Here is a 27,693-nt window from a genome sequence, read left to right on the forward strand (position 1 = left end):
CTCCGCCTAACGGGCCGGGCCCGCGCCTCCTGTCCTGGAAGGGGGCGGGGCCCGAAGCCCCTCGGCGCGCGGCGCCATAGAGCGGGCACGGAGGACCTATGTCCTAGAGGCGTCCGGAAGTAGCTCCCAGGGGCGCCCGCTCCGCACCATAGAGCTGGGGGGGGCGGTGGCTAGGGGGTCGCCGGGCTTGCCGTCCTAGAGCGGCGAGGACGGGGTGGAGGCCGGCCGGGGGGTTGTGAGAAGGGGAGGGGGAGCAGCGCGGGCGGAAGCGGCCAGGAAGGTCACTTCCGGCCTGGGCGCCCGTCCCCCTGACCCCAGGGTCTGAGTCGCCGCTGCCGCCGCTGCCACCATCCGCGAGGGAGGAAAGAGGAGGAGTGCGGCGCGGCGGCCCCGGGGCCGAGGAGGTGAGGGGAGGGCGCGGAGGCGGGGGGGCGTGAACACGGGGCCGGGGTGGGTGCGCGCCTCGGGGAGCCCGGCTGCGGGCGGGGGGCGGGCGGGGAGGCGGGCGGGCGAGCGCGACTGGGCGGGTGAGTGCGCGTGCGCGTGCTGGGGGGGCGTGAGTGGGCGCGCGGCCGGTGACGCGGGCGGGCGAGGGCGCGCCAGGCGGAGTCGCGGGGAGCGCGTGTGCGCGGCGCCGCGGCGCGGCCGCGCCAGGGAGGGAGCGCGCGTGCGCAGCGCTGGGGCTCGGGCCAGGGGCTCGGGGGTGGGGCCGCCGCAGTCTTCTGGCAGGTCGTGGCCGGAAGTGGTGGCGATTCCCGGGGGAAGTTGAGGCCCCAGTGGGGGAAAGGGACAGGCGCGCAGGGCTGGCTTGGCCGGAAACGGCCGCCTGGGGGGCGCGTCTGGTTCCCTGGCCTGCTCCCCCTAATCTAGGCGCTCCTTCCCCTTTCCAGAGGAGCCCGGGTTCCGCTGCCGTCCCGGGCGGGCTGCGTGCGGCCTTTCATCCGGCCCCCGAGGACTGGCTTTGGGTCGGCGGGAGGCTCATTCATTCGCCGCGGCGCGGGATGCGGGCAGGAAGCGCGTGCGCCGGGCGGGGAGGGGGGAAGGGAGGAGTGACTCGGCCAAGGTCGGACACCGCTTGGCCCGAGGCCGCGGGGGGGGGGGGGGGGACGGCGACGGCGACAGCGGCCGGGCCCCAAGGCCACCTGAGGCCGCTCCCATTCCTGGCCGCCGGGGGTACCCCCCAGTTCGTGTAGATGGGGTCAGGCAGGCTCCGGATGGTGGCATCGCAGGCTCTCCCGGTGCCCCGCCCGTGAGCAGGGTCCCGGAGCAGGCGCGCAGAGATGCGGACCTGGACACTAGAGCCCTTGTGCAGAGGTCAGGAAAGTGTGGGAGCACAAGAAAGACATCCCTACACAGCCCAGTCCAGAGGGCTTCAGACGGGGGTCCAGTTGGGAAGGAGCTGGCCTCCTCCCTGGGGAAGCACAGTTGCTGTTGATCCGGGCTTATCTTCTCTCTGAGAGTGTAAGCCTCTTTGGCTGAGTACAGCTGGCATTCACCTATCTGCCTTTGCTGCACCCTACTCTGGTCTTCCTGCTTCTGCCTCACCCCCCAGAGCGTTCAGATCAGATTCCTATTTCGATGTTTCTTGTCTTAGTTTTTTTCCCCTTGGAGGCCTTCCAGATCTAACTCCCACCCCAACCCTAGCTGAGCTAAGGAGCCACAGAACTCTAAGGGCTATTCTCCATGCTGCCCCATGAGCAGCACTGTGGTGTGTTAGTGTGGAGTGCCTGGGGTCAGACAGAATCGAATTCAGATCCAAGCTCCATACCTGGTACTTTGTGATCTTACAGCACAAATGAGCATGATATCTCTGTTTTTGCCTGGGTAAAATGGAACAATAATGATAGTTTTGACTTGGTAGGAAAGCTCTTAATGCTTTGCTTTTAAAGCCAGACCATGTCTCAGAGAGGTGAGCAAAGGTATATATGGGAAGGGCTCTGTAGCCAAGCATTCCTAGGCCAGGCCTTGCCTCCTGTCTCTTCCAGCATGGTGACCTTGGACTTGTCACTTCCCCTTTTCCTCCTCAGTCTCCTAAGGTGGAGAGCACAGCCAGCATTCCCTACCATGTGCTGGGCCCACAGGTGCAGTTCCCTGCCATGGGGTGTGAGAGGAGGGTCCCTTGACACATGTTTCTTGAGGCTCCTCTGGGCCAGACTCAGAGCTGGGCAACACTGGGTGGCAGTTCTTATCCTGCAGCAGCTTGGAGGGCTGTTGGGGAGATACACACAGAAGCACCAGGCAGAGGGCTGGGGGGATTTCCAGAACAGCCTCCGGGGAGTATAGGAGCCCGGAAGCATGTGCCTGGGTGTGTGTGTGTGTGTGTGTGTGTGTGTGTGTGTGTGTGTCCTGAGTCTTAAAGGACAGGGAAGGATTGGCTAAGAGGACCCTGGGCCTAGGTGGGGGAGGATGAGGGTGACTCCCAGTTCTGGCCCGTGGCCTCCAGCCTCCAGCAATGGTCTGGCTGGCCCAAGGTCCTTAGGAGTCACTGCTGGGCACATAGTTCTCAGGGCACCTGTGGTCAGACATGTCTCAGCCCCCAGACCTTGCTCAGTTGTTCTCTGTGCTGTCCAAAGCCTTGCATGACTCCGAGAATCAGCTGTGGCTCTGGCCTCTTGGTGGTGACAGACTAGATTTTTTTTTAATTTTTTTTAAATTTTTATTTATTTATGATAGTCACAGAGAGAGAGAGGCAGAGACACAGGCAGAGGGAGAAGCAGGCTCCATGCACCGGGAGCCCGATGTGGGATTCGATCCCGGGTCTCCAGGATCGCGCCCTGGGCCAAAGGCAGGCGCCAAACCGCTGCGCCACCCAGGGATCCCCAGACTAGATTTTTTTTAAAGACTTCTTGGGCAGCCCCAGTGGCACAGTGGTTTAGCGCTGCCTGCAGCCCGGGGTGTGATCCTGGAGACCCAGGATCGAGTCCCATGTCGGGCTCCCTGCGTGGAGCCTGCTTCTCCCTCTGCCTGTGTCTCTGCCTCTCTCTGTGTGTCTCTCATGAATAAATAAATAAAAAAATTTAAAAAAAAAGATTTTTTTTTTTTTATTCATTCATGAGAGACACAGAGAGAGCAGAGACACAGGCAGAGGGAAAAGCAGGCTTCCTGCGGGGAGCGTGATGTGGGACTCGATCTTGACTCCAGGATCATGCCCTGGGCCAAAGGCAGGCACCCTACTGCTGAGCCACCTAGGCATTCTGACAGACTATAAATTTGATGGCATTTGCTTCCTGAGCACTTGGTCCTGTGCCTGGTCTTCACTGTCCTGAGCTCTCAGAGGTCCTGGGATGGGGGTGGTTACCCCCAGTTCAGGGGCATGGCATTGAGCCCCAGAACCCATAGCTGTACAGAGGACATGGGCCTGCATGTGATTTCAGAGCTTGGCCCTTTGCCATAATGCCACAGTCTCTGTTGACTTATTTCTTTTGGTCAAGGCCAGGGGTGGGGAGGAGATGGGAATTATCGTGAAGGCCTCTTTGGTGTCTGTCATTGGGTTGGGGACTTGGAGGGCCCCCCCCTGCCTTGGGGTGCATTGTCACGAAGGGTCATTGGTTTGGGGTGCTCTAAGACCCAGCCTTTCATTTCAGGTGTGACTCTTGCTAATAGCGTCAGTAGCTTTGTTGTAGTGCAGAGAGCTCTGGCCTCATAATCACAGAGCAGCCAGCCAAGCAGGGCCTGGGTGGGTGGATCAGGGCCCTGTGTTGCTCCACCCAGCCCCTGGGGCTGCGGGACTGGTCTGTAATGATGGCAGTTAGGGTGCCAGTGCCAGCATCCTAAGAGAGGAGGAAAGAAACGACCTTGGAGACTGGCCGACCTGGCTGGAGGCTCTGCTTATCTACTGGATGGCTTTGTGATGTTGGGTCAGCCACCGAACTTGTCAGAGCCCCAGCTTTGACAGTCCTCATCAGGGGTCACCAGGCCTGTTCTGGGTGCCTGGCTTCTGCTGGACACGTGCGCTGGCCCTTTGATCGTGACGCCAGACCCGTGAGGGTGAAGAGACCAAGGCCAGAGCACCTTGTCCAAGGTCACATGGCTGCTGGATGATGGGGCTGAGTTGGGCTCTGGCAGCCTGCCCGGAGAGCTTGTCCTCTCTTCTCTGGCGGTGGTTGTGGGGGTGTGGATTATGAAGCCATGGCACCCTATGCATGGGGCTGAGATGTAGCCTGTGCTTGATGAATGGGATCTGTTACTAATTTGAAAAGAGGACAGTTGAGCTGAGGGAAGGGAGATGTGTCAGGAAGGCTTCCTAGGGGAAGTGCTACTTTCACTGGGCCCTGGCAGCAAGTCTACAGGGAGAATGGGCAAGGTGGAAGGATGGGAACACACCTACTATTGAATGAGGGTCTGGCCCGTTGATCTGATTGAGGGGTGACAGACATAAGATGGCCTGTAGGAGTTCTTTCATCTGTTTTTTTTTTTTTTTTTTGGCCTGGAGGATATTTTTGCTTGTTGAAGCAATTTTCAGTTACTTGCCAAGACTTAAGAATTGGGAGTTTTCATAGACATCTCTGAAGATCTGGACACTGGGTGTTTCTGGATGGTGGCAGGTGGTCTTCCCGCTGTCCACCATGCCTGTAGCCATAACAGTATAGGGAGGTTCCAGGAATCTAGAAACTGGCTTCTCTTGGAGATGGCAGGGAGTGGGGTCTAGGGTCTCTGGAGTTTGCCACCTCCTGGGCTCTGGAGGAGGGCAGTGCCCCTGAGGCTAGGGTGAGGGTGGCTGAGGCATGCCTGGCCAGGTGGGAGGCAGACAGAAGAGTGAAAGTCAGGAAGTAGGCTTACTGTGAGGCAGCCTAGTCAAGGAAAAGAGGAAGAAAAGTGGGGTTGGGGGCACAGGGGAGCAGGAACATAAGGGACTGCTTTGCTCAGCTTTTTCAGTGCACTGGAAAATCTGAGTGAGGCATAGGTTGCATTCTGGGGAGGTATGACCCACCCACCTGACTCCCAGTAAGATGGAAAAGATCTGAACACACTATCATTATGGAAGACATGGGATAAGTTGACAAAGGGCTCCCCTTCCCCACTGAGAAAGGGCTTAAGCTTCCGATGGCGTTGCAGACTGGCCCTCAGTGTCGAAAGCACAGGTGAGAGCTGGCAGGACCAGCTGTGGGTGCCGGACATGGTCTGGGTGGGGAGCAGAGCAGGGAACGGATGGGTGTTCAGGCCTGGAGCAAGGGATGAAGCCATCCACAGAAAGGGAAGTGGGTATAAGCTCCTGAGGAGGGGGCAGGTGTCTGCCTGCAACCCTGGTGGGCCAAAGAAGGGTTTGAGGTCTAAGTGGCCCCTGTCCAGTCAAGCCTGCAGGCACCAGGCTGCTTCCCTTTAGTGAGCCATGGGTGCTGGGTGGCAATATGTGCTGGGGAGGAAGGAAGCTGGGCCATTGAGGTGATAGGTGAGTGGACCCTTGACAGGTGAGAAAGTGCTACTAGGCAGCTGGAGGATAGGCCGCAGGTCGGAAGTGGGCAGTGGGATTGAGGGCCTGGACAAGTTATAGGAGTGGGTGTGGATTTGGGGTTCAGCAGGGTGGTGGTGTGAGTCCCCTAGCTTACAGCACCCCCTTCAGAGTGCATGTGGAGCTGTGGTTGATGTGCTCAAAGAATATTGGCAGCACCCCCAGAATGAGACTGCACCCACTGCCCTTCCCTGCCCCTAGCCCCTGGGAGTCACTCGTCTATATTTTATTTCTGTGGCTTTGCCGTTCTGAATATTTCATGCAGAGTCATGCTTGACGCGGTTCCTGTCTCTGATTTCATGCAGTGTGATGTTCTCAGAGCTTGTCCACCATGTGGCATGAGTCAATGTTTCATCCCCTGTGTGACAGAGTAACGTTCTGTCCGTTGATGGGGCCAGTGTTTATGTCTGTCCATCTGATAGGCATTTGGGTTGTCTCCAGTTTCTGGCTATGGTAATTTACGCCACTGAAGGTGTGTACAGATATCTGCGTGGGCATGTGTTCATTTGTCTTGGGTACACAGCCACAAGTGGAGTTGTTGGGTCCCACGATGATTCTGTACTTGACCTTCTGCACAGTGGCCACCCCACTTCACATCCCCACCAGCAGTACATGGGTGTTTCGCTTTCTCCACATCCTTGCCAGTGCTGTTTCGTATTTTCTGTTATAAGCGTCCTGATACCCTGGATCTCATTGTGGTTTTGACGTACATTTCCCTGATGGCAGATGAGGTCAAGAAATTTGGTACCTGCTTATCAGCTTTTCTTTAGAGAAATGTCTGTTCTGATCCTTTGCCCATCTTTAGTTGGGCTGTTTAAATTGAGTAACTTGAGATGAGTTGGTCTGTGATGTGGAGAACAGACTTTACAGAGGTTGTTGGGAGGGGGTGGGCACAGGAAGGCAGAGTAAGGGTGGGCAGGGAGGGGAGTGTGTGCTGGACTCTACTCCTGCCAGCATTAAAGACCCCTGGGTGATCAAGAGCTTGGTGGGGGGAGTTGGAGCCTGGGTGGGAGGTAAGGGCAGGAGGTAGAAGGCACAGGCTCAGCTCTGAGGGAGGAGGACAGGACAGGACGGTGAGGTTAGGCAGAGCAGAGAGAGCGTGGAGGGGTGTCCTAGAGGGAAGGGCCTAGGGCAGGGGCTCAGGAGAGGCCTTTGTTCTGCAGGAGTTGTTGGAGCATCTGGCTGCTGGTGCGGGGGAGGGGAGGCGGTGAGATTGGCAGCAGAAGAAAGAGGGGCTAATTGGTGGGCTGGCATCCAGAGGAGGTGGGCGGGATCTAATAACAACAATAATAACAATAATTTGTCTCCAGCTTAATAGCAGCCGGGCCCTGTCAGCCCCTCTGCTAATTGGATCGCTCAAGGGCCTGGCTGGGGTGGGCTGAGGGAGGCCTGCCCTTCATCTCGGGGTCTGGAGGTCAGAGCTGGGTGAGGTGGGGGGGGGACTAGCGGAGCTAGGAGGGAAGATGGGGGGAGGTAGGGCCTCTGAACGTGTAGGATGGAAAGTCAGGCTTGGTCCAGAGCAAGTACGGGGCCTCCTGGTTGTGGGAGATGGTTGGGGGCCTGTCTGAGGCCACACCCCGGTGCTTCCTCTCTGCACGCACCTCTGTGGAGTGGGGCCTGCAGTGCTTCCCCCACAACTCAGAGATCCTGGGTGCAAGGCCCAGAGGCCCACAGGGCTAGCCTGGAGGCCTCAGCAGCTTCTTGAGTGGTGAATGAGTAATGGGACAGGAAGGGACCTGGGAAACATTTTGGGAACACTCTTCCCAACTCTTCACCAGGACCCTGGTTAACCCCTGACCAGAGTGCTCTCCTGACCGTCCCCTGGCCCTGGGCCCTGGTACTTGCTGGGCTTTGTGGGGAGCCACGGCCAAGCCAGATCCCGGCTTCCAAACCAGGGTAGCTCTGCTGTGGGCAGGTCTCACCAAGATGGTTGGTTTAAATCTCCCTGGGAGGTGCTGTAACCTGGTAGTGTGCCCTATGCCACCTGGCCCCTGCCTGGTAGCTCTGGTGGGAGACCCTGCTGACCCATCGAGGGTCAAAACAGGAAAGGATGCATCTCTGCCTTTCCAAGGCCTCTGTAAAGTGCCACCGTGTTTGGAGTCACGTGCAGAGTCTGGCCAGGGCCCTCTGTGACCTTGTGCTCTGGACCCAGTGCCTCTTACGCCTCATTTGTGACCCGCAGGGCCTTCGTTTTTTCGGACTCTGCAAAATGAAGAGGTGAGCACCTTCTGCAAAAAGAAAGAAAAAACCCCTTTTCTTCTTTTGGGGTCTCTTGTGATCTGTTAGGGTGATTTTGCTTAGTGTTTCATGTTGTGGTTTGTTGGTGCGGGGCTGCCCCCAGTGTTGCCATGGAGCCACTGGCCCTCTCTGCCCAGGTACTGGGAACCAGATGCTGGGGGAGGAAGGACTGTGCATGGCTGGGCACCAGGCCCCGCTGCCTGCCCCCTTGTCCTGTCACACTTTGTGTGCAAAACACAGATGGAAGGTCACTTTACTGGGAATTTCAGGAGGTGACTGCAGGGCACTGACCCCCAGGCTCAGGGCTGCCTCCTGACTGGCATCCCTGCTGTGGCCCCCACCACCCCCATGCATGCTCCTTCTGCCCCCTTCCTGCCCATTGAGGCTCAGCACCTCCAGGTTTTCCTGTCTGCTTGGCCTGGGACATTTCCCCTGCATCTTGGCAGCCCTTCCTGCTTTATGTCAGGGTCAGCAAATGTTTTCTGTAACAGGCCAGGAGGCAAGTATTTTGGGCCTTAGGGGCCTGGGGGCAAAACGGAGGATCTAGTGTAGCTACTTAGTTATCTTTTAAAGTGTGACTGTTTAAACACACAGGTGAAACCGATTCTGAGCAGAGGTGGCTTACACAGCTCCAGCTGGTTCCCAGAGGGGAGGGCAGGTTTTCCTGTGCCCTCTTCGGGTTTCCGGCTGAGACTGACTAAAACAGATTAACAGGAGGGAAGCACACAGATTGTATTTCCACAAACATGGGAGCCTGAGCAAGAGAGACATTCACGAAGTGCTTCTGACCCTTCTGTCCTGGAGTGTGAAGTGGCTGCGGCCTGGGGGCTCTACAGGAGATGGTCTGTTCATGCAGGCGGCTTTCTCCAGGTCCAGGGAGGGCCCTGTGCTGTGTGGCTCTCATGTGCTCTCAGGAAGAAAGGCGACCTGAGAGAGACCAGGCACGGCTCTGCAGCCATGGGCCCTCTCACTTGCCTCTGTAGGGGCTGTTGTTAGCTGCCAGCTGTGTAGGCTGGGTACGCGGGAATCTCATTGGCGGCAGACTTTCAAGGAGTGCCCCTGCACCCCGCCTCCTGGCCATGGGTGTTTTGAGGAGAGGACAGGGACAAGGGGGTGGTGGTGACAGAGTGAAGGCCAAGGCCCTCCTGCAGGAAACTGGTCTGAGCTGGAGACTCGGGTCTGGGAAGTCCCTGCTTTCGGTGACTTCCATGGTGACTTCCATGTCCGTGGGGGAAGCACAGCACACCCACTTGGCAAACAAGCTTCCGCATACAGAGGAGGGCAGGGGAGCCAGCTTTCCCAGCACACCTCCTTAGCCCCGCTGTCCCACAGCCCTGTTAGCACTGTCTACTTTTTTTTTTCTTTTAAAAGTTTTTTGTATTTGAGAGAATGTGTGCATGAGCGGGGGAGGGGCAGATGGAGAAGCAGGCTCCCTGCTGAGCACGGAGCCCCACATGGGGCTCCATCCCAGGACCCAGAGCTGAAGCCAGATGCTTTACCGACTGAGCCCTCCAGGCACTTCTTGTTTTCCTTGAGGATGTAATTGACTCTATTAAGTGGGGGAAGGGGGGAACGCACCTCATTTTCAGTGTTGGTGGCCTTGTAATCAGAGGGCCCCATGCAATTTTTTAAAGTCTGTTTACTTTTAAGTCAGTTTTTTAAATTTACTTTTATTTTTTTTAAACCATTCTACCTTTATTTAGACACAGAGAGAGAGAGAGGCAGAGACGCAGGCAGAGGGAGAAGCAGGCTCTATGCAGGGAGCCTGCTGTGGGACTTGATCCGGGAACTCCAGGATCACACCCTGGGCCGAAGGCAGGCACTAAGCCACTGAGCCACCCAAGGATCCCCGTCTGTTTACTTTTTAATTGAGATGTAACTTACACGTCGTGAGGTCCACTCCCTTAACGTGTTCAATTTAGTGGTTTTTAACACATCAACAACATTGTGCAACTATCACTACCATCTGATCCAATGATACTCTCATTGTTTGAAAAGAACCTCCGCACCCATTTGCAGTCCCTCACCATCCCCTCTTCCAGCCCCTGGCAGCCACCGTCTCTGTCCTGGACGTTTCTGGACGTTTCACAGAGATGGAATCTGCTCTCTGCGGCTCTTTGTGACTGCCTTCTCCCTCTCGTGTTTGCACTGTGAGCAGCTCTGCTGGAAACATTCGAGATTGAGCCTGTTTGTGGACACTTGTTCTTGGGTACATGTCTCTTGGCTGTGTACCTGGGAGTGGATTCCCGGGTCACAAGGTAGGTCTGTTTATCATGTGAGAAGCCGCGGCTGCTCGGCTCGTTCCACATGCCTGTCAGCTGTGCACTGGGGGTTCTGTGCCTCACGGTTACTGTGTGTGACCCGAGGGCCAAATGATGGTGTCCCTGCCTTGCCCCCTCAACACAGTGATTTTCCCATCGCAGTGCACAGTCCTTATGGCGATCCAAGAAAGAATCAACGTGTAGTCTTTTTTCCCTTATTACAGAAGTAACTACTTATTCTGAAAAATTAATAAGTTGAGAAAATGAGGATAAACGAGAAGAAAAGTTAAAAGCATTCTTCCTGCTATCAGCAGGGGGCATTATGACCCCTGTTTCTGAGGCTGTGGCTTCTGTGGGATTTTCTTAGGCTTTCTACCACGTGGTGCTGACGGCTTCTTTCCAGTTTTTTCCCTGCTCTAAATCTGGCTGTGATGAACTTCTTTTTTTCCCCATAAGAAATATTTTCTGAGGTTTGGGTTTCCCCTCAGATGAGCTTCTGGAGAAGGGGGTGGCCTGGTCAGGGCCCTGAGCACCTGTTTGCGGCTCCACAACCTTGTGGCCAGATTGTGCCTGAGTAGCCCGGGCTGTCAGGTTCTGTGTGGACTGTGTGAGGCACCACCTTGTGGCTTGGGGCTCTTCAGGTTTCCTGGGGGTCCGAAAGTGGGCGGGCAGGGGGGACAGAGTTGCATTGCATTTATCTCTTGAGCCGCTGTTCTGTTCAGACCCTTCATGCAGGCGTCACATGCCCATCATAGGCCCTGTGGGTGCCGAGCGCTGGTGTGGGTGCTGTGTACCTAGTGGTCCCAGGGTCAGGCTGATTGGGGGCTGGGAGGCCTCTGAGGGGGTGATGCCTCAGGCAGACAGGGATGAAGACTGCTCTGCCCTCCTAGCTTCTGGGTGTTGTTGCGGCTGCCCGCCATTGCTGCTGCTATCCGATGCGCCTTGCTGTTGGTGCTGGGCCCCTCTAGGATGTGGCCTCACCCATGTCTGTGAGCCCATGTCCTCTATAAAACATGTGTTGGGGCCCTCAAAGAGGTCACCGCATTTCAGACAACTCCTCAATGCTAGGTCTGGCCTTAGAAGTCCTGCAAGAGAGCCCTCCCACTCCTGCATCTCTAGCCTCTCCTCAGGGCCTTTGCACTTGCTGTCCCTGCTGCCTGCATCCTTCCCTCTCCACACTTCTCATGAGGGCCGCTCTTGGTTCCTGTGGCTCCTCCTCCTGGGAGATCTCTGGCTTCCCCCTTACCCCCCACACGAATCTTCACAGAATTCATTGTCTGAAATCACCTTTTTCATTCAGGTGCTCATTTATCACTGGCAGGGCCCTCCTATGTGGCTGGAGCTGTGGCCATTCACTGTAACATCCGCCCGTGTCAGAGCAACGTCTGCCCCTTGGGGAGACCCACGCCTGTGGGGTACCGGTGACGGGGACAGGTGGGGAGGAAAGGAGTGTGCCATTGAGCACACACCAGCACCTGTGCAGCTGCTGACATTCCTGCCTTATCTTCTCGTTAGGCCAAGTGAGGATCCAGTGAGACAAGGGCCGTGTGTGGAGGGGGAGCTTGTGATGTGGTGGGTGCTTCCATTTCATAGCGGGTGCTGTGATGATGTCTGTGAGTGAGAACCTGCACAGGGCACCCTCTGCATGCTTTCCTCACTGACCTGGCCTGACCCCATGGTAGCTCCCTGCTGAGGTTGGTGGCTGGGTAGGTGGTGAGGAGGCCTGGCCTTGACTGTAGCCTCCAGCCAGGGGGCCTTGCTGCCTTCCCCCCCAGCCCTGCTTTCCTCCTGTCCACTCAGCAGCTCCTCTGAGATGGCCGCTTTCCATCTCCTGTTCAGTGTACCCCATCTTGGCCTCCTGGCCCCCTAGGCAGGCTGGTCTTTGTCTTTGGTTGTGTCCTTGTTGGGTGTCAGGATGGCAGAGCGTTTGGGAGTGAGGACTCTGCAGTGACACCGTTGGCGTCCTATCCCTGCTCCTTGATGGTCTCATGTCCTCTGCTGTGACATGGGGGCCGTTCAGAGCATGTTAGTGCAGGGTAATGCAGGGCCAGGCTGGTGGGCGGAAGACGGAAGGTGATTGGAGCCTGAGTGACAATATTGCCCGCTCAGAGGGCTGTGCCAGAATCGAAGGCTACGGTAATGGCGTCTAAACCACGTAGAGCAGGGTCTAGACCCGGGAAATGTTGGCTGAAGGAACTGCTTACTGTATCTGCAAGTGTTTGTTAACTGGACAGGTGGGTTCTTGGAGTTCCTCACAGAGGTTAGTAGAGGTTATGGAGGGGCGGCCTCATGCTTCCCAGCAGTGGAATGGGTTACATTTGGTCCCTGGATGGTGGTGACCCCCTCTCAGTGGGGGATTTAAGAGAAGTGGGCTTGGCATGTTGTACCAGGGAGCAGTTGGCTATGATTCACAGGTGCTATGGTGAGGTCCACATATGCAGTGAGGGGGGAGGAACTCTGGAGATTTGCTTAGAGCTGTAAGCACTCAACTCAAGGGAACAGGTTGATAGTGTGAGGCCTAGAAATAGGGCAGGGGGACCAGGTCGCACCACCTCCTGTCAGAAGTCTGCACCACCTCCTGTCAGAAATCTGGCCCACCTGCAGGCTTCCTGTCAGGGAGTGATGTCCCACCAAGAGACAGGTTCCCCCAGTCCTGGGTGCTGGTGCAGCACAGGACTGACGAGCCCGCCTGGGCCCAGGGCCTGCCCGGTTCTCCCTCCCCTGCCAGCCGACTCCAAACATGGGGCAGAGTGGATGGAGGCCGGTCAGGAGGTGGAGGATTTCTCCCCAGCATGTCCTGTTGCATGCGGTGAGCGTGGGGTAGGCATGGGGTGAGCGTGGGCTGTGCAGCAGCTCCTCTCTGGGCAAGGTGAAAACATGTCCCCACAGTACATGCCCTCAGATGCGCATTGTGGCTTTACTCCTTGGCCCCAATCCAGACGCCTGTCAGTGCCGGCTGGTGGGCTGGCATACAAGGTGGTCGATCTTTCCGTATGGTGGACTGTTGTTCAGCCACGAGAAGGAAGGAAGCTTGGACACATGGTAAGGTGTGGACGAGCCTTGAAAGCGTTACGCTGAGGGAGAGAAAACGCAGACACGGCCCCCAGGAATGTAGTGTGCCGGTAATGAGACCTCCAGAATGGGCAGACCTGTAGAGACAGTGAGAGGGCCAGGATTGCAGAGAGCAGAATGGATTGGCCCTCCATCCCCAAATGCCAGGGTTGTCTGGCCACCCCTTTTGTACAGGCACTCTGGAGGGTCGGCGATCAGCGCCTTTGTCCCCCAGGACCCTGATTCAGGGAATTGTTCAGTTCATGCACGCTTGAGGAGACCTGAAAGCGTGAACCCCATAGGTGACCCGTGTGCCTGTCTGTCTGCTGCATCATTCCGTGGGGGTTGGCTTCCAGGGCACTGGCAGGAGGACCTGGGTTGGTTTCCTTGCTCCAGGGCTGGAGCTGCTGCTGTGCTTTGTTGTTCGATCTCATGGCACATTGGACAATCCAGGTGCCAGGCGGTGGCTGTGGAAGATGAGGCAGGGACCTGGAGTCTCTCCCCGGGCTCTAGCTAGGATCCATACCTGGGTGGTTGCTCCCCAGTGCTTTCTCCTTGCCCAGACTGTGCATGACGTTGGGCTGGTCCCCCATCCAGGGGGAAGGTGAGGGCCATTTCGCCTTTGTCCCTCAGGTACCTGCCATGACTGTCTGCCTACCAGGGCCAAGCTGGGAGCTCGGAGCTTGGGCGCCGATGGTTGCCAACGTGGGACCTGCCTTCCTGGGGCCCTCCGTTGAGTCTGGCGTCCTGTAAACTCTATATTTCCATTTCCTCCCGTTCTAACAGGGACCCAGACATGGAGCTGCGGGAGGAGGCCTGGTCTCCGGGGCCGCTGGACTCTGAGGACCAGCAGATGGCCAGTCACGAGAACCCAGGTGAGGTGGCCTTGGGCGGCGGGGCTTAGCTGATCCCATAGCCCTGGACCCCAGCTTGCTTCTCCTCCCTGTCCCATGGCTCAGGGTTGATGTGTCCTTCCTCCAGAGGGTTGTGGGTGCCCTTAGGGGCCGCTTCTCTCTGTCTCTCTGTTCCCCCAACTCCTGGCCCAGGCCCTCGCTCCCCAGCATCCTGGGCCCCCTGCCCTATTTCTAGGCAGTCCGCATTCTCAAGCAAGAAGCCATAGAGTGGGGTGGGCATCCCAGGGCTGGGGAGACAGCACGATAGGACGGTGTGGCATGTGCCAGTTTTTTTTTTTTTAAAGATTTTATTTATTTATTCATGAGAGACACAGAGAGAGAGAGGCAGAGACACAGGCAGAGGGAGAAGCAGGCTCCATGCAGGGAGCCCGACGTGGGACTCGATCCCGGGTCTCCAGGATCACGCCCTGGGCTGAAGGCAGCCTAACCGCTGGGCCACCGGGGCTGCCCATGCATGTGCCAGTTTTGTGGGGAAATCTTTCACATTTTAAGTATTGGTGCTCTGTTTTGTTGAATAAAGCATTCCTTGGGTTGAATAAAGCATTCCTTGGGCTAAATAAAATTCACCTTTATCCCATGGGGCTGGGGTTTGCTTGCCGAGACTCTACTTTCCCATATGGCACTCGAGAAATAAAGCATGGACTTGGCTTTCATGCTGCTCTTGGTGTGTTTTTGTGCCAGGCATTATGCCAGTATGGAATCAGCACATTTTTTTTTTTTTTTTATTGTAAGGGGCCAGAAGGGAGATACTTCTGGTTTGCAGATCATGTGCCCTTACAGCAGGAAGGCAGCCAGTCAGGATGGAAGTGAATGGGTGCGACCATGTGCCAGCAAAACTTGACGTACAGAACAGTTGCTGGGTTCAGCCCCAGGGCCAGCATGCCATAGTCCTCCTTGAGAAGGGCCATGGGACCTGCATGGTGGTGGGGGTAGTTTATGAAGCCTTGGTTACAGAGGAGGGAACTGAGAACTGAGGGCTTTGTGCGGGGGGACCATGACCGTCCTTCCCTGCTGCTCCTGCTACCCCCTCCCTCTGACGCACGTTCTTGGCCTCCCAGGCCTTTTAGAATTAACTTAAAATCCTGTGTCATCGTGGGAATGTCAGACCTCGGTAATGTCATGATTCTGCCCTCAGCTTTGGGGTTAGAGACGCCTCACCAGTCCTCCTCACTCATGCCTTCTTCTCCTCCCAGAGAGTTTAAAGAACATCTCAGATTTGTGTCATTGTACTCCTAGGTCCTCCACACGAAACAACAGCTACAAAATGCTTATTACTTCACCCAACAAAACACCCAGGCTACCTTAACAACCCCTGTTTTCTTCAAAACATACATCTGCCATGGAGTAAATCAGGTTTAATCTTACGAGTCCTCTGCTAACTTGTTCTCTTTAGAAAACCTGTAAAATGTATGGGTGAGTGCTCATGGCCTCTTTGTCCAGCCCACTGTCCTGACCTGTTCTTCCCCATGGGAATCTGCTGGAAGTTCCTGCTCCAGCCACCACTGCTGCGGAGCCACCACATGGTGACACCCCTTCACTCAGTTCACAGGCCGTGTGCCTGGAGCTTCTAAGCTGCCGTGTGTCCCATTGTTCTGGGCCTGCTACTGTAGGTCCTGCCTGCCTGTGGGGTGACTGTGCTGGACTCCTGCCCTGGGACCCTGGGCTGATGCCCTGGTAGCTCTGGCCTGCAGGGCAAGGGCTGATGTCTGTGCTGACCCCCTGAGAGTGGGGCAGAGTGGGGAGGCAGGCAGGATGGGTTTATCCACCTGTCCCAGGGTCTGAAGATGGCGGACAGAAGGTGCTTTTGGAGCCCTGACTCGCATCCACATGGCACAGGTGACCATGGAGGCTCCCTAAGGTCTCCCCCAACCCCCTTCTGGCTTCTGGCGTGTTTAGCACCCACTGACAAAATACATTCTGGATGTGGCCACAGAGCCTTCCCGGGCCCAGCAGTCACAACCACCACCACTGCCCGGCACCTGGATTGCCACTGACCTCCACGTGGTTCCTGCATCCCTCCTTGTCCACAGCCACCAGCTTCTTGAGATGGATGTGAGGTCCTGGCTTGCCCAGAGTGGTCCCACATCCTGCACCACATACATTGCCTGGAGTTAGCTGGCCCGCCGTCTGCAGCGTGGATGCAAGCTATGCCCTGTGGGAGCCTGCCTCATGCCCTTGCCTCAGAGCCTTCTTCCCATAGCTGCTCCCACCTTGAATTCAGCTCTGTTCAGGTGCCACTGGGTCACCGCTTCTGCTGGTGGGGGGGGGGGCTAGATTGGGGGCTAGGGACTGTATGCCTGAGGTCCCTGCCTCCATGAGGCCCGTAGGCTGCCAGTTGTCATGGAGAGGACTCCATTAGAGGCCACCTTGCCAGAGGGCCTGTCTGATTGAGGGCAGGGCTGGCTTCACCAAGGAAGGGCCTGCCCACTGAGGGCAGCTGGCTGTGGAGCAGGGGCCCTGTGGACAGCTGGAGACGGGCTGGGGCAGCGAGGCTGGACTAGAAGAGCCCTCTTGACAGCAGCCTTTCCTGGGACAGCAGGCTGCAGGCATGGTGGTTCCAGGGCTGGTTAGTGCAGCCATTTCTCTGTGAGCCACCAACCTTCTGGCTCTTGGTGGCCTTCTGTGTGCTGTCCTGGCCATCCCTGCACTCCTGAGGTAGTATATCCGCTCTGGCCCTTGAGTCCTCCCAGGCACCTGCCAGGGTTTGCAGGTCAGGGAAGGGGGTGGGGCTGAGGCCAAACTGGCTCCTCTGGTGTTTCTGCCTGGCAGCTGTGTTTGGGTCCTGCTGGCCTGGTTGGGGGCATATGATGTAGGAGGTGGCTTCAGGCAAACATGAAGGTGTGCATGAAGAAAAATCACAGCCTGGCCCCGATTAAATATTCATTTATCAAAAAAACAAAACAAAACAAAAAAAAAACCTGGGCTCAGAGGTCCGTGGCACAGATCCAAACACAACAGCCCAGTCACAGGGAATGACACTTTTCATTGGGGTTAGTTGGGAGAAGAGGTTAATGGTTACAGAGCCGGGGCCTGGGCCAACCAGATTGGGCTCCAGCCCCAAGGCGAGCAGTGCACTCTTGCTGTGGTTTGAAGCCCCCTCCCCTGTGTCCTCTCAGGCGGTTATAGATAGAATAAATTCCATTTAAAAAAAAAAAAATCCCAGCTCAGTCCTGTGCTTGGGATTTTCTGGTGAGGGAGAGGGCACTGACTGTGGGCAGCCCCTGGCAATGTCACCCCAGGGACAAAGGGTTCCTTTGGGGCTCGGGTATGTTGGAAAGCTTTCTGGGGCCTGCTATGGGGGCAGTAGCCCCAAGCCCCATGGCACTGTGTTTCCCTGAGGCAGCGAACTCCTAGAAGCTCTGGTGGCTGTGGGCCCGAGGCTCCTTCCTTTCCTGAGTCCCGTGGACTGCATAGGTTGGGTGGTGGGCCCCGGTATAGGATGTTGTCTAACGGACATTCCAGCCCTCTCTGTCCCCTGAGCATTAGCCTCCCCGCCACCCCACGATGAAGACATACCTGAGACATATGGCAGAGGGTGACCTGTCTTCTGACTGCTGTCAGGGCCTGCATTGTCACTAATATGCCCCCTGCCCCGCATGTGTTATGGGGGACTGAGGTCAAAGTCTCAGACCCGTTGTCCCTGCTGGCAGCACCTGCTCTGTGGTTGCTTCTGCTGCCTGTTAGTTTGGCAACTGCCCTGCCTGCTCTGTGGCGAACTGACCCTGCCAGGCTGTGAGTGGGAAGCACGCGGCTGCGGAGGCCAGGTGGCTCTACACACCTGGGACTAAAGAGACCCAGAGGGTCACGTTTCCTTTCCAGTGCCTTTGTGAAACCTCAGGAACTTTCTCATTTTCCCCCTGTGCTTGGATGTTTTGGGGAATGGTGTGCAAACCAAGCTGGTGCTGCTGTTGGCAGTGGCGGGTGCTTCAGAAGCACTTCCTGGCTGCCCCATGCTCCTCTCCAGCCACTGGGCCGTCCTGTGCGGCTGGGTTGCCGGTCAGAGCGCTGGAGTGGAGAGGCCAGGCCACCTATATGGGCCGAGGTGGCTGTGGGAGGACAGCCAGGCTCTGTGCACTGTGCCCAGGCAAGGGTGGCCCTTCCCACCCTGCTGTGTGTGGCTCCTGATGGCCCCAGCCTGGCCGGCCAGATGGAGAGGTCAGAGGCCTGGGGTCAGGCGGTGGCGAGGTGGGAGAGCTATCTAGGCCTGTGTTGGGGCTTTAGCTACAGGGCACTCTGAAAGGGAAGCAATCCAAAAAATTAATACATAAATAAAAATGACATCATGATGCTCAGGAGGTAGCTCTCCCCACAGGAAATAGTCAGCTGGGGTCCTGGAAGTCACTCCCTGGAGGACAGGGTTCTGACCTCCCTCTGCCAGGCTCTGGCTCTCAAGTCATTATGGAGAACTCATCCAGAATGATGGCAGCCCTTAAACCTCCCCAAATCCCTATGTAAAAACCCAGATCCCTAGGACCACATGGATGACCATACACTGTAGGTGTGATGGTGCCCCTGTGACCCCAAGATACAGTCGGATGGGGACAAACCAATGGCCACAGGCCTCTGTGGTGTTGGCATTGTGCTGGAGGGAAGGAAGCAAGAAGAGACCCAAATAGCCCTCGGGTTCACTTGAGGTTCCCACTGAGGCCACCGTCTGAGATTGGAGGTGTTCTGTCCAGACTGGGAGCAGGGAGCTTAGGGCCACAGGAAGATCTGGGGCTGGAGTGGGCTCTGGTGCCAACCAGGTCAAGCGTTCTGCCAGGACAGGACACACTCCGAGCAAAACCTTCCAGGAGGGAACTCCAAACTGAATGGGACCCCTGTCCTTGACCACAGGGAGGAAGGAAGGAGCAGGTACAGATAAAAACAGAGTGGCTGCAGAGCCAGGATTCTTGGGGGAGTGTCACGGACTCTCAGCTATGATGTGAGAATGTCAAGGAGGGAGCTCTGCAAACCTTGTGCCCCAGGAACTGGGGAACACTTGCCCACGAAACCAAGCAACAGGAACAAGCTAGCTCGACACCGTGTTCCCCAACCCTGAAAGCTATTAGAATAAAAGAGAAAATGGGCAGATAACAGCTCCCCCTAACAGGGAGGCCAGGTCAGAGAGATAACAGCCCACGGAGGGAGCACAGAAGCAGCACAGCAAGGAGCCAGGGTGTGTGGGGCTCAGCAGAAATTGGAGCAAAGTCACTTTCCAGTGAAAGCTGAAGGCAGAAATTCCAGAGGGAATAAAAAGAACACATTCCCTAAGGAAAGTTGGAGGTATCAAGGAGGGATGTTTGAAATCAAAAAGAAAGAAAGGTTAAAACAGAGTTAAATTTTTTTTCAAGTTTTTTTTTTTTATGTAGACTGGGAAGCCCTTGCAAGAAATCCAGAGCAAAGGAGGAGAACAAACAGTAAACACTCCACGCCAAGAAGACCTTCCTGAAATGTAAAAATTAGGTCTTGAAAGAGCAAATCACCAATGAAAATATCTCAGATGAACAAGCCATATTTTGTGTGGGTCACTGAACAGTGAGGAAGGAAGCCGATCTTTGGGGCAAGTAGGCAGACATGGTGTCAGCCATGCTTAATGCCAGGAGAGGGGGTGGTCGGGGCACATTAATCATTCCCAGGGGTCTGTTAGTGGGTGAGCAGAATGGGGCCTTGTGGGGCCACGGGAGATTCCATAGGTTAGACTGCACGCGGGGGTCCTGCAGTGAATGGACTAGTGCATGCAAAGTGTGCACAAAGCCATGCTTTGTGTTGTTTCAGAAATTGTAGCTGGCAGTCGTGGTGTTAGGGTGCTTATCTCAAACCTGTAATGGGAGTCCGCAGATGAATAATTACAGGGTATTCAAATTCTCTTCCTTTCCTAGAGGGGAGATGGCAGACGTCACATACAAAGGACTCAAGAAAAAACCTGTAGGCCTGGATTTGTCTGGGAAGTGTCAGAGTGAACTTGGAGCAATTTTATTAATAATAATAATAAAAAAAAGTGACCATTTCCAGATTTTGGTCTTGAAGTACTTTTTACCAGAAAAAACCAGGGCCTCCTGGAAGGGATGATTGTATGTCTGGGCAGCCCATGTAGGTGCACCTGGAGCATCCTGAGGCTGGATAGTGGGGAAGCCTCCAGGAGCACCAGGGTCCTGCCCCAGGGACACTGAGGGCGGAGGGGGGCCTGAAATGGCAGTGATGGGACCCCTGCAGCTCCAGTAGCCATAATGACAGCAGTGGACCGAGACCCACCAAATATGTTTAAATCCAGGAGTTAAGAGCGATGTTAAGAAAGGGGACAGTACTTGGAGTATGATAGAGGACCAGTTCATTATTTTGAAAACTGGACCCATGAGGGGAGGTGAGCGTGTATTCCACCATGGCCACATGTGTTTGCTGTGGTGATGGGGAGTGTTTGGGGACCCTTCCAGCTGCCAGGGCCATGGGCAGCTCCGTCCTGCGCCCCTTGGGATCAGCCAGTGTAAGCACCACGGGAAGAGGCACGATGGCCACCATGTGTGTCCCATCGATGGAGCAAGAGCCTGATGTTGCCTTGAGGCCCAGCTGCACACTGGCTGCCGGTGCGGGCACAGAGGCATCCCCCAAACCACATGCAGCGGGCAGAGGCCAGGTGGACTGGCAAGGCACAGGGGAATCTGGATGAAAAGAGACTTTCAGACACCCTGAATGAAAAAGTAACGGACCAGGGCCACCCTGTAGCATCTGGGGGTGTGCCTGTGGGCACCAGAGCCCAGGGAAGGGGCGTGCAGGGTGGGGGGGGGGAGGTGGATGGGAGGAGGGGCTTCCTGGTGGGTGGTCAGGTTCTGGGTCTTCACCTGGGTGGTTTCTATTTACCACGGCTGGCTTTGCATTCCACCTGGGGCTTTCTGAACCTGTCATGTATTTTTTTTTTTTTTTTGAAAAGTCCATTCATAAAACTTTTATTTCACTTACATGAACTTAATACACGTGTTCTTAACAATTATGCTTGGATTGTTCATGAAAATTTCATAAGACATTAAACAAAGCTAGCCATCATCTCAAGTTATTTCCCTGTTAACTATTTTTACAGCACATGCATGTTAGGCAAGTATCAAAAAAAAAAAAAAAAAAAAAGAATCACAAAAGCAAAAAACCAAAACAAAACAAACAAAAAAAACCCTAAAAAAAAAAGTTAAATACATGGGATTTTTGTTTTGCTGCTATGCTTGATATACATAAAGTAATGGATATCAAGCAATTCATTTTTACTGCATCTTGTACATTTGTTCTTAGGTTGTCTAAAACATTTAAATACAAATAAAAGGAGTGTAGCAAAAATAATGAAAGCAAACAGCAGGTAACTTTACAAATAATGGAATGTGAACCGTTTCTGCCCTTATCCAGAGTAAATTGGGTCACAACTAAAGGAACACTTCTGCAACTGTAGTCAAAGGTGTGCACATTGAGAATGAGTATTCCACAGATATTTGTGGTTCACATGTCTTATCTATGGGATACCCGTTTCTACTACAGCCTTGTAAGTGCTCTAAACCTTAAAGTATCCACAATAACTACACCTGTATCTGGAACCAATTATCCCTTTTACTCCCCACCAGGACAAACCAATATGTAGGCAGTTTTCTTTGCTTAGACATGGAAGCAGTTTTAACACTGGCCCTTGTGAAGCCACAATGTACCAAAAGTACTATGCCAAACATTTATAACTAGTATAAAAATTCCACATCCCCATATTGGCCACCTCAAGATGAAAACAGATAACTCCCTAAATGTTAACTGGCTCTACTCCCCTAATATTCAACATAAAAACCACATGGGAAATATAGAAATTCAAATAGAAGTAACATAAACCTGTCATAAATCGTAAACAAAAAAAAAAACTATTTGTGGGACAGCATGAATGACAAATGGTCTACTGTGTAAATTTTAGAATGAGGCAGACAAAAGTTGGAAGGCCGGTTAATTTTCCCCTCCTTCTGCTTCAGCTTCGTCTCCTTGGGTGTCCGATGTCCACAATGTCAAGTTGTCTCTCAGTAATTGCATTATTAGCGTGCTGTCTTTGTATGACTCTTCACTTAATGTATCAAGTTCAGCAATGGCTTCATCAAAAGCTGTCTTTGCAAGAGAGCAGGCTTTCTCCGGGGAGTTCAGAATTTCATAATAGAACACAGAGAAGTTAAGGGCCAGACCCAATCTGATAGGATGTGTTGGTTGCATTTCCTTTTTGCTGATTTCAAAAGCTTCTTGGTATGCTTGTTGTGACTGATCCACAATCCCTTTCTTGTCATCACCAGCAGCAACTTCGGCCAAGTAACGGTAGTAGTCTCCTTTCATTTTCAAATAGAAGACTTTGCTCTCTGCTTGTGAAGCATTGGGGATCAAAAACTTTTCCAAAAGAGACAGTACATCATTGCAGATATCTCTTAGCTCGGTCTCAATTTTCTCTCTGTATTCTCGAGCCATCTGCTGTTTTTTCTCAGCACCTTCCGTCTTTTGCTCAATACTTGAGACGACCCTCCAAGATGACCTACGGGCTCCTACAACATTTTTATAAGCAACTGAGAGAAGATTCCTCTCCTCATTGGATAATTCAGCTCCTTGCTCAGTTACAGACTTCATGCAGGCTGCCATGTCATCATATCACTCAGCCTGCTCGGCCAGTTTGGCCTTCTGCACCAGCTCATTTTTATCCATGACTGGATGCTCTGTGTCCGGAGTGGGTGGCGGCGGACGGACGGGCGCTCAGCGGTCTCTCCCTGTCATGTATTTTGCAACAGAAGGGCTAACGTGGAATTAAACCATATTCCCGTTCAGCTTCAGAAGTTCAGTTCGAGGGGCTCTGTGGTGGGAACCCTGGAGCTGGGCCCACCCTGAGTAAGAGGACAGTGAGAGTGCGGTGGGGAGCCCCTCCTGCCAGCATGAGAGTGCCAGGGAACCCCCTCCCTCCTCCTTGAAGGGCAGTTACTCTTGTTTCTGTTGAGTCAAGGCTTTGTGCTCGTGGTCACTGGGCTCCTCTCTGCAGCAGTTCCTTGAACCCTTTGAGTGCTAACACCGTGAGGCAGAAAGGTCCCTAGCCTTGTCTCCCCTGTGAGGAAGGGACGGGCCACAGGGAAGCTGCTGACTGCCTGCCTGCCTGAGCAGGAGGCCAGCTCTTCTCCATCACCACCAAGCCCAGAGCCTACCAATGCTTGGAAGCAGAGACCTGGAGCCCCGAAAGTCTGTGGAGGGCCAGGAAACCACCTCCACTTAGCAGTTTGTGTAGCACCTGCTTAAAAAGTAGTAGTACACATGGTGGACCAGACACAGGCCTGGTGGAATAGCATGAGGTGTCCCCAGCCCAGCTGCCCCCTCTACCCCAGGCATTTCCCGTCGCCTGTCTGGATCCCTCTCCCTGATCCTAGACCAGGCACCCAGGCCTCTGGCTCCAACTGATGCAGCCATTTGCTGCTGTGGGGGTCGGGGTGGGGGGAGGGGAGGATGTGCCCTGAATGGGTTCCCTGGGTCTCTGGAGCTTTGGTGGTACCAATTCACATGGCAACTGTGTAAATATTCTTCCTGGCTGACAAGTGGTAGTGAACACAGTCTGTTGTTAATTTTCTTGACAACTTTGAAAACAAAACTATTTTCTTTTTAAAATATTTTATTTATTTATTCATGAGAGACACACACACAGAGAGAGAGAGAGAGAGAGAGAGAGAGAGAGAGGAGGAGGCAGAGACACAGGCAGAGGGAGAAGCAGGCTTCATGCAAGGAGCCTGATGTGGGACTTGATCCCAGGACTCCAGGATCATGCCCTGGGTTAAAGGCAGGCGCTAAACCACTGAGCCACCCAGGGATCCTCAACAAAACTATTTTCATGAAAGGAGTGTGAGCACTGGTGATGAGTGGGGTGATGAGGCTTATTTCCCTACCATGCCACCCAGGGCATATCACTTTCCAGGTCTGTTTTATTTTTCTCTTTGCTTTCTTGGTTTATGCTGACCCCAGATGGGCTCCAAGCCAGTTCCTCCGAAGCCCTGCACCTGCCTGATTTCCTCCCCGTGTAGTTTTGCTCCAGGTGATTCCATATCCAGTACAGGCCACTCTTCAGTAGTCTTCCCTCTGAGTGGTGGTTCTTATGAGTCCTGGTCCCCGGCCCTAGAGCTACTGACTGGATGGGTCTGGGGAGCCAAGCAAGAGCGTTTCCAAGTTCCCTGAGGATTCTAATGCTGATGGTTGGGCCTTTTGGAGGAGTGTTCCGTTAGTGTAAGGTGCTGTGGGGTGGCTCGGGGTGGCTGGTTTGAGACCCATACTGCTGTGTAGCTCATGGCTTTGCCTCTCCCAGGTTGTGATTCATCTTCTGGTGCCTGGGGTTCTGTGCTGTAAAGACCCGAGTTCCAAAGCACCACTCTGACAGGATGTAAATGCATTGAGGCTTAAGTGCTCAGTGCCAACCTCGGTGCACATCCTAACACCTCTGCGTATTTCTGTTACCTGGGTCAGTGTGAGTGTTTTGGGCCTGGCTTCTGCATGTGTTGAAGGGAAGCTGTGGGCACCCATGGGGGGCCACGCTGGGCCGTCAGGCAACATGCAGCAGTTCCCAGCTGAGGCCCAGGCCCCGCCAGATTGGGGGAGCCAGGTGCACACAGGCTAGTCTGAGCTGAGTAGGCTGGGGGGCAGCGCGTCGCTCATTTACCCTGGGAGATGACTTAGGGCCAGGTGTGGTGCAGATGCCGGACAGGCTTCGAGGGCAGCCAGCATGTGGCTGAATCCTCATCTCATAGCTGGTGAGACTGGGCCACATGATCCTCTATTATCTGCACTGGGCAGACAGGGACCAGGGACAGATTTGAGGATGTCTGTAACAGAGGCTCCACAATGTGGAGGTTGCACTCCCAGTTATTGGGGCAGGTGGGATCCAGTGCCAGCCTGTGATCCCATTAACGAGTCCCATTCCTCCTTCCTCTCCTCCTCTCCACCTGCACTAAGATAGCCTTCCTGGAGCCCAGGTGTGATGCCATCACTCCTGGGCTTGTCTTTGTTCCTAGGCCAGGGTGTGAGCGCCCTGTCCCCACCAGTGGAGTTCTCCCTGGACCCTCCCTGCCCCACCCTGGTGCCTTGGGCTCCTAGTGTCATTTCCTAAGCTTGCATCTGTGTTGTGTTCATTTATGTTGATGCTGTATATTTCCCAGACATTTTTGGAGTCCCTGCTATGTCCCAGGCATTGTAACAGGTGTGGGGGGCAGCATCTGGGTAGGAAAAAGTCTTGAGGGGTAGGTAATGACCACATGAATGTTCAGTAAAATGCCAGGGAGTGAGCGATGCTTTGAGGAAAACGGGGCAGGTGAAGAGATGGAGAGACAGGTGCATCTGCAGACTGCCTGTCTGTGTAAGGGCTTCATGCTGACCCGACCTAGCTGCCCTCCTAGGTGGATGCCATAGGGGACCCTGAGGGGGCAGGGCTGTGTGAGATGCCCAAGGCTTTGTGCACACACCCTGTGGAAGGTGGCAGGTGACAAGTGGCAGGGCTGGCTCAAAGCTCCTGGCCCTGTGTGCAGCTAGGGCTTCTCTGACTCTCCTCCTCTCCTGCCCTTTTGCCTTCTAGTGGACATCCTCATCATGGATGATGACGACGTCCCCAGCTGGCCCCCGACCAAGCTGTCCCCGCCCCAGTCGGCGCCCCCGGCTGGCCCCCCACCCCGGCCGAGGCCACCAGCACCTTACATCTGCAACGAGTGTGGCAAGAGCTTCAGTCACTGGTCCAAGCTGACGCGGCACCAACGCACGCACACGGGCGAGCGGCCCAACGCGTGTGCCGACTGCGGCAAGACCTTCTCACAGAGCTCGCACCTGGTGCAGCACCGGCGCATCCACACGGGCGAGAAGCCCTATGCCTGCTCCGAATGCGGCAAGCGTTTCAGCTGGAGCTCCAACCTCATGCAGCACCAGCGTATCCACACGGGTGAGAAGCCGTACGCCTGCCCCGACTGCGGCCGCAGCTTCACGCAGAGCAAGAGTCTGGCCAAGCACCGGCGCTCGCATAGCGGCCTCAAGCCCTTCGTGTGCCCGCGCTGTGGCCGCGGCTTCAGCCAGCCCAAGAGCCTGGCGCGCCACCTGCGGCTGCACCCTGAGCTGTCTGGCCCTGGTGTGGCGGCCAAGGTGCTGGCGGCCAGCGTGCGCCGGGCCAAGGCGCCCGAGGAGGCGGCGGCGGCGGACGGCGATATTGCCATCCCGGTGGGCGATGGCGAGGGCATCATTGTGGTGGGCGCACCAGGTGAGGGGGCCGCGGCAGCTGCAGCCATGGCGGGCACGGGGGCCAAGGCTCCGGGGCCCCGCTCGCGGCGTGCCCCGGCCCCCAAGCCGTACGTGTGCGTGGAGTGTGGGAAGGGCTTCGGGCATGGGGCGGGGCTCTTGGCCCACCAGCGCGCCCAGCACGGGGACGGGCTTGGGGCGGCGGGGGGCGAGGAGCCCGCACATATCTGTGTGGAATGCGGCGAGGGCTTCGTGCAGGGCGCGGCACTGCGGAGACACAAGAAGGTGCACGCCGTGGGTGCGCCGTCGGTCTGCAGCCACTGCGGACAGAGCTACTACCGGGCGGGGGCGGGCGGGGAGGACGACAAGGACGATGATGATGAGGCAGCTGGTGGGCGCTGCAGCGAGTGCCGCGGTGGAGAGGGCCGGTAGGGGCGGAGGCCCGGGGGGGTGGGGGGCGGGCAGGGCCCCTCGGGCTTGGCGGGGAGGATGGCGCAGGACCCTGACACCGGAGAGACTTGGACCAGAGAGACCCGGACCAGAGAGACCCAGAGAGGGACGGACAGGGGCACGACGGCCGGTGGCGGCCTCATCATCTCCCCTGCGACGCCACATGGTTCCCATGGTCTGCGCGCGGTGCAGAGGCGGCGGCCCGCCGGGGCCCTCCTGCGCCCCGCCATACCCCCTGCCACCTGTCCTTGGCCTGGCCTGACCCCCTGGTTCTTGGAGAGCCTCGGGGAGCCAGAGAGAGGACGGAGCCCACGACTGAGAGACCGGCCTCCGGCCCCCTTTTCTCTTGCCGCCCACCCTGGGTGCTTGGGAGGAATGAGCAGCCTGGCTCTTCTGTAGGAGGGCTGCACGGAGGGAGGGGGAGACAGCCCTTTCTCCTTTAGAGTTTTCTTTTAATCACACCACCTCCCGACTGCACCTTTCCATTATTTTGTCTTCTTCCTGCGGGTCCTGTTATTTTTCGTGGCCCTCGTCCTTGCCCTTCCCTGGATTTGGGGTCATGGAGGAGTTCTAGTGTACCCTTTGGAGACTGGGGTCCTGTCTGTTCCTGGCCTGGACTCTGCCAAGGAAGGGTGCAGGGGCAATAAATGGCACTATCTGACTATCTCTGCTGTGCGTGTTTCTTGAATTGGGAGGGAGATTGGCTAGAGCAAGAATGCAGGGCCCCCACCCTGCAGTCCTGGAGGGGACACCAGCCCTGGGCTGGGCCCCAGGAGAGCCGCTTGGGGCTGAGCAGCCTCCCGCCCCTCGCCAGGGTGTAGATGGTGTGGTCCTAAAGAGTGACCCCACTTGGTCACCTGCAGTGGGCTGTGGGCTTTCCAGACAGAAGATCACCACACTGGGAATGTTCCACCAGCTTGTGAGGAACTGGGGGTGGCTCAGGGCAGGACCTGCTTCCTGCTGTTTTTAGGAGGAATCTCATTGTCTGCATTCCTGGGATGGTGGGTGGTCTTACACAGCAAATGAGGTGCTGGTACTCCAACTGTGGCTTCTGCCACCAGCACCTGAAGCCCCTTCCTGCATCCAGCTTCTTGGAAAACTTGGTCTGGAGATGACA

At 55.7% G+C, this 27,693-nt stretch overlaps 1 protein-coding gene and 1 pseudogene across 1 annotated transcript; one reads left to right on the forward strand and one right to left on the reverse strand.

Moving 5' to 3' along the window:
* On the forward strand, positions 1 to 27,242 carry ZNF787 (zinc finger protein 787). The gene is made up of 3 exons (XM_055309510.1): positions 1 to 404; positions 13,786 to 13,874; positions 25,480 to 27,242. The coding sequence occupies exons 2-3, from the start codon at positions 13,796 to 13,798 to the stop codon at positions 26,556 to 26,558; spliced, it is 1,158 nt and encodes a 385-aa protein (XP_055165485.1). The 5' UTR covers positions 1 to 404; positions 13,786 to 13,795; the 3' UTR covers positions 26,559 to 27,242.
* On the reverse strand, positions 21,460 to 22,643 carry LOC129499682 (14-3-3 protein zeta/delta-like; annotated as a pseudogene).
* Positions 27,243 to 27,693: the final 451 nt, after the last annotated feature.

Source organism: Nyctereutes procyonoides, unplaced genomic scaffold (genome assembly GCF_905146905.1).
Source record: "Nyctereutes procyonoides isolate TBG_1078 unplaced genomic scaffold, NYPRO_anot_genome, whole genome shotgun sequence".
Lineage (NCBI taxonomy): Eukaryota > Metazoa > Chordata > Mammalia > Carnivora > Canidae > Nyctereutes > Nyctereutes procyonoides.

What these genes read in the sequence shown, in the direction of transcription:
- ZNF787 (XM_055309510.1), top strand. Translation starts at nt 13,796, where the DNA reads ATGGAGCTGCGGGAGGAGGCCTGGTCTCCGGGGCCGCTGGACTCTGAG. An exon ending in GGCCAGTCACGAGAACCCAG is followed by an intron (nt 13,875 to 25,479) that starts GTGAGGTGGCCT and finishes TTTGCCTTCTAG; the next exon opens with TGGACATCCTCATCATGGAT.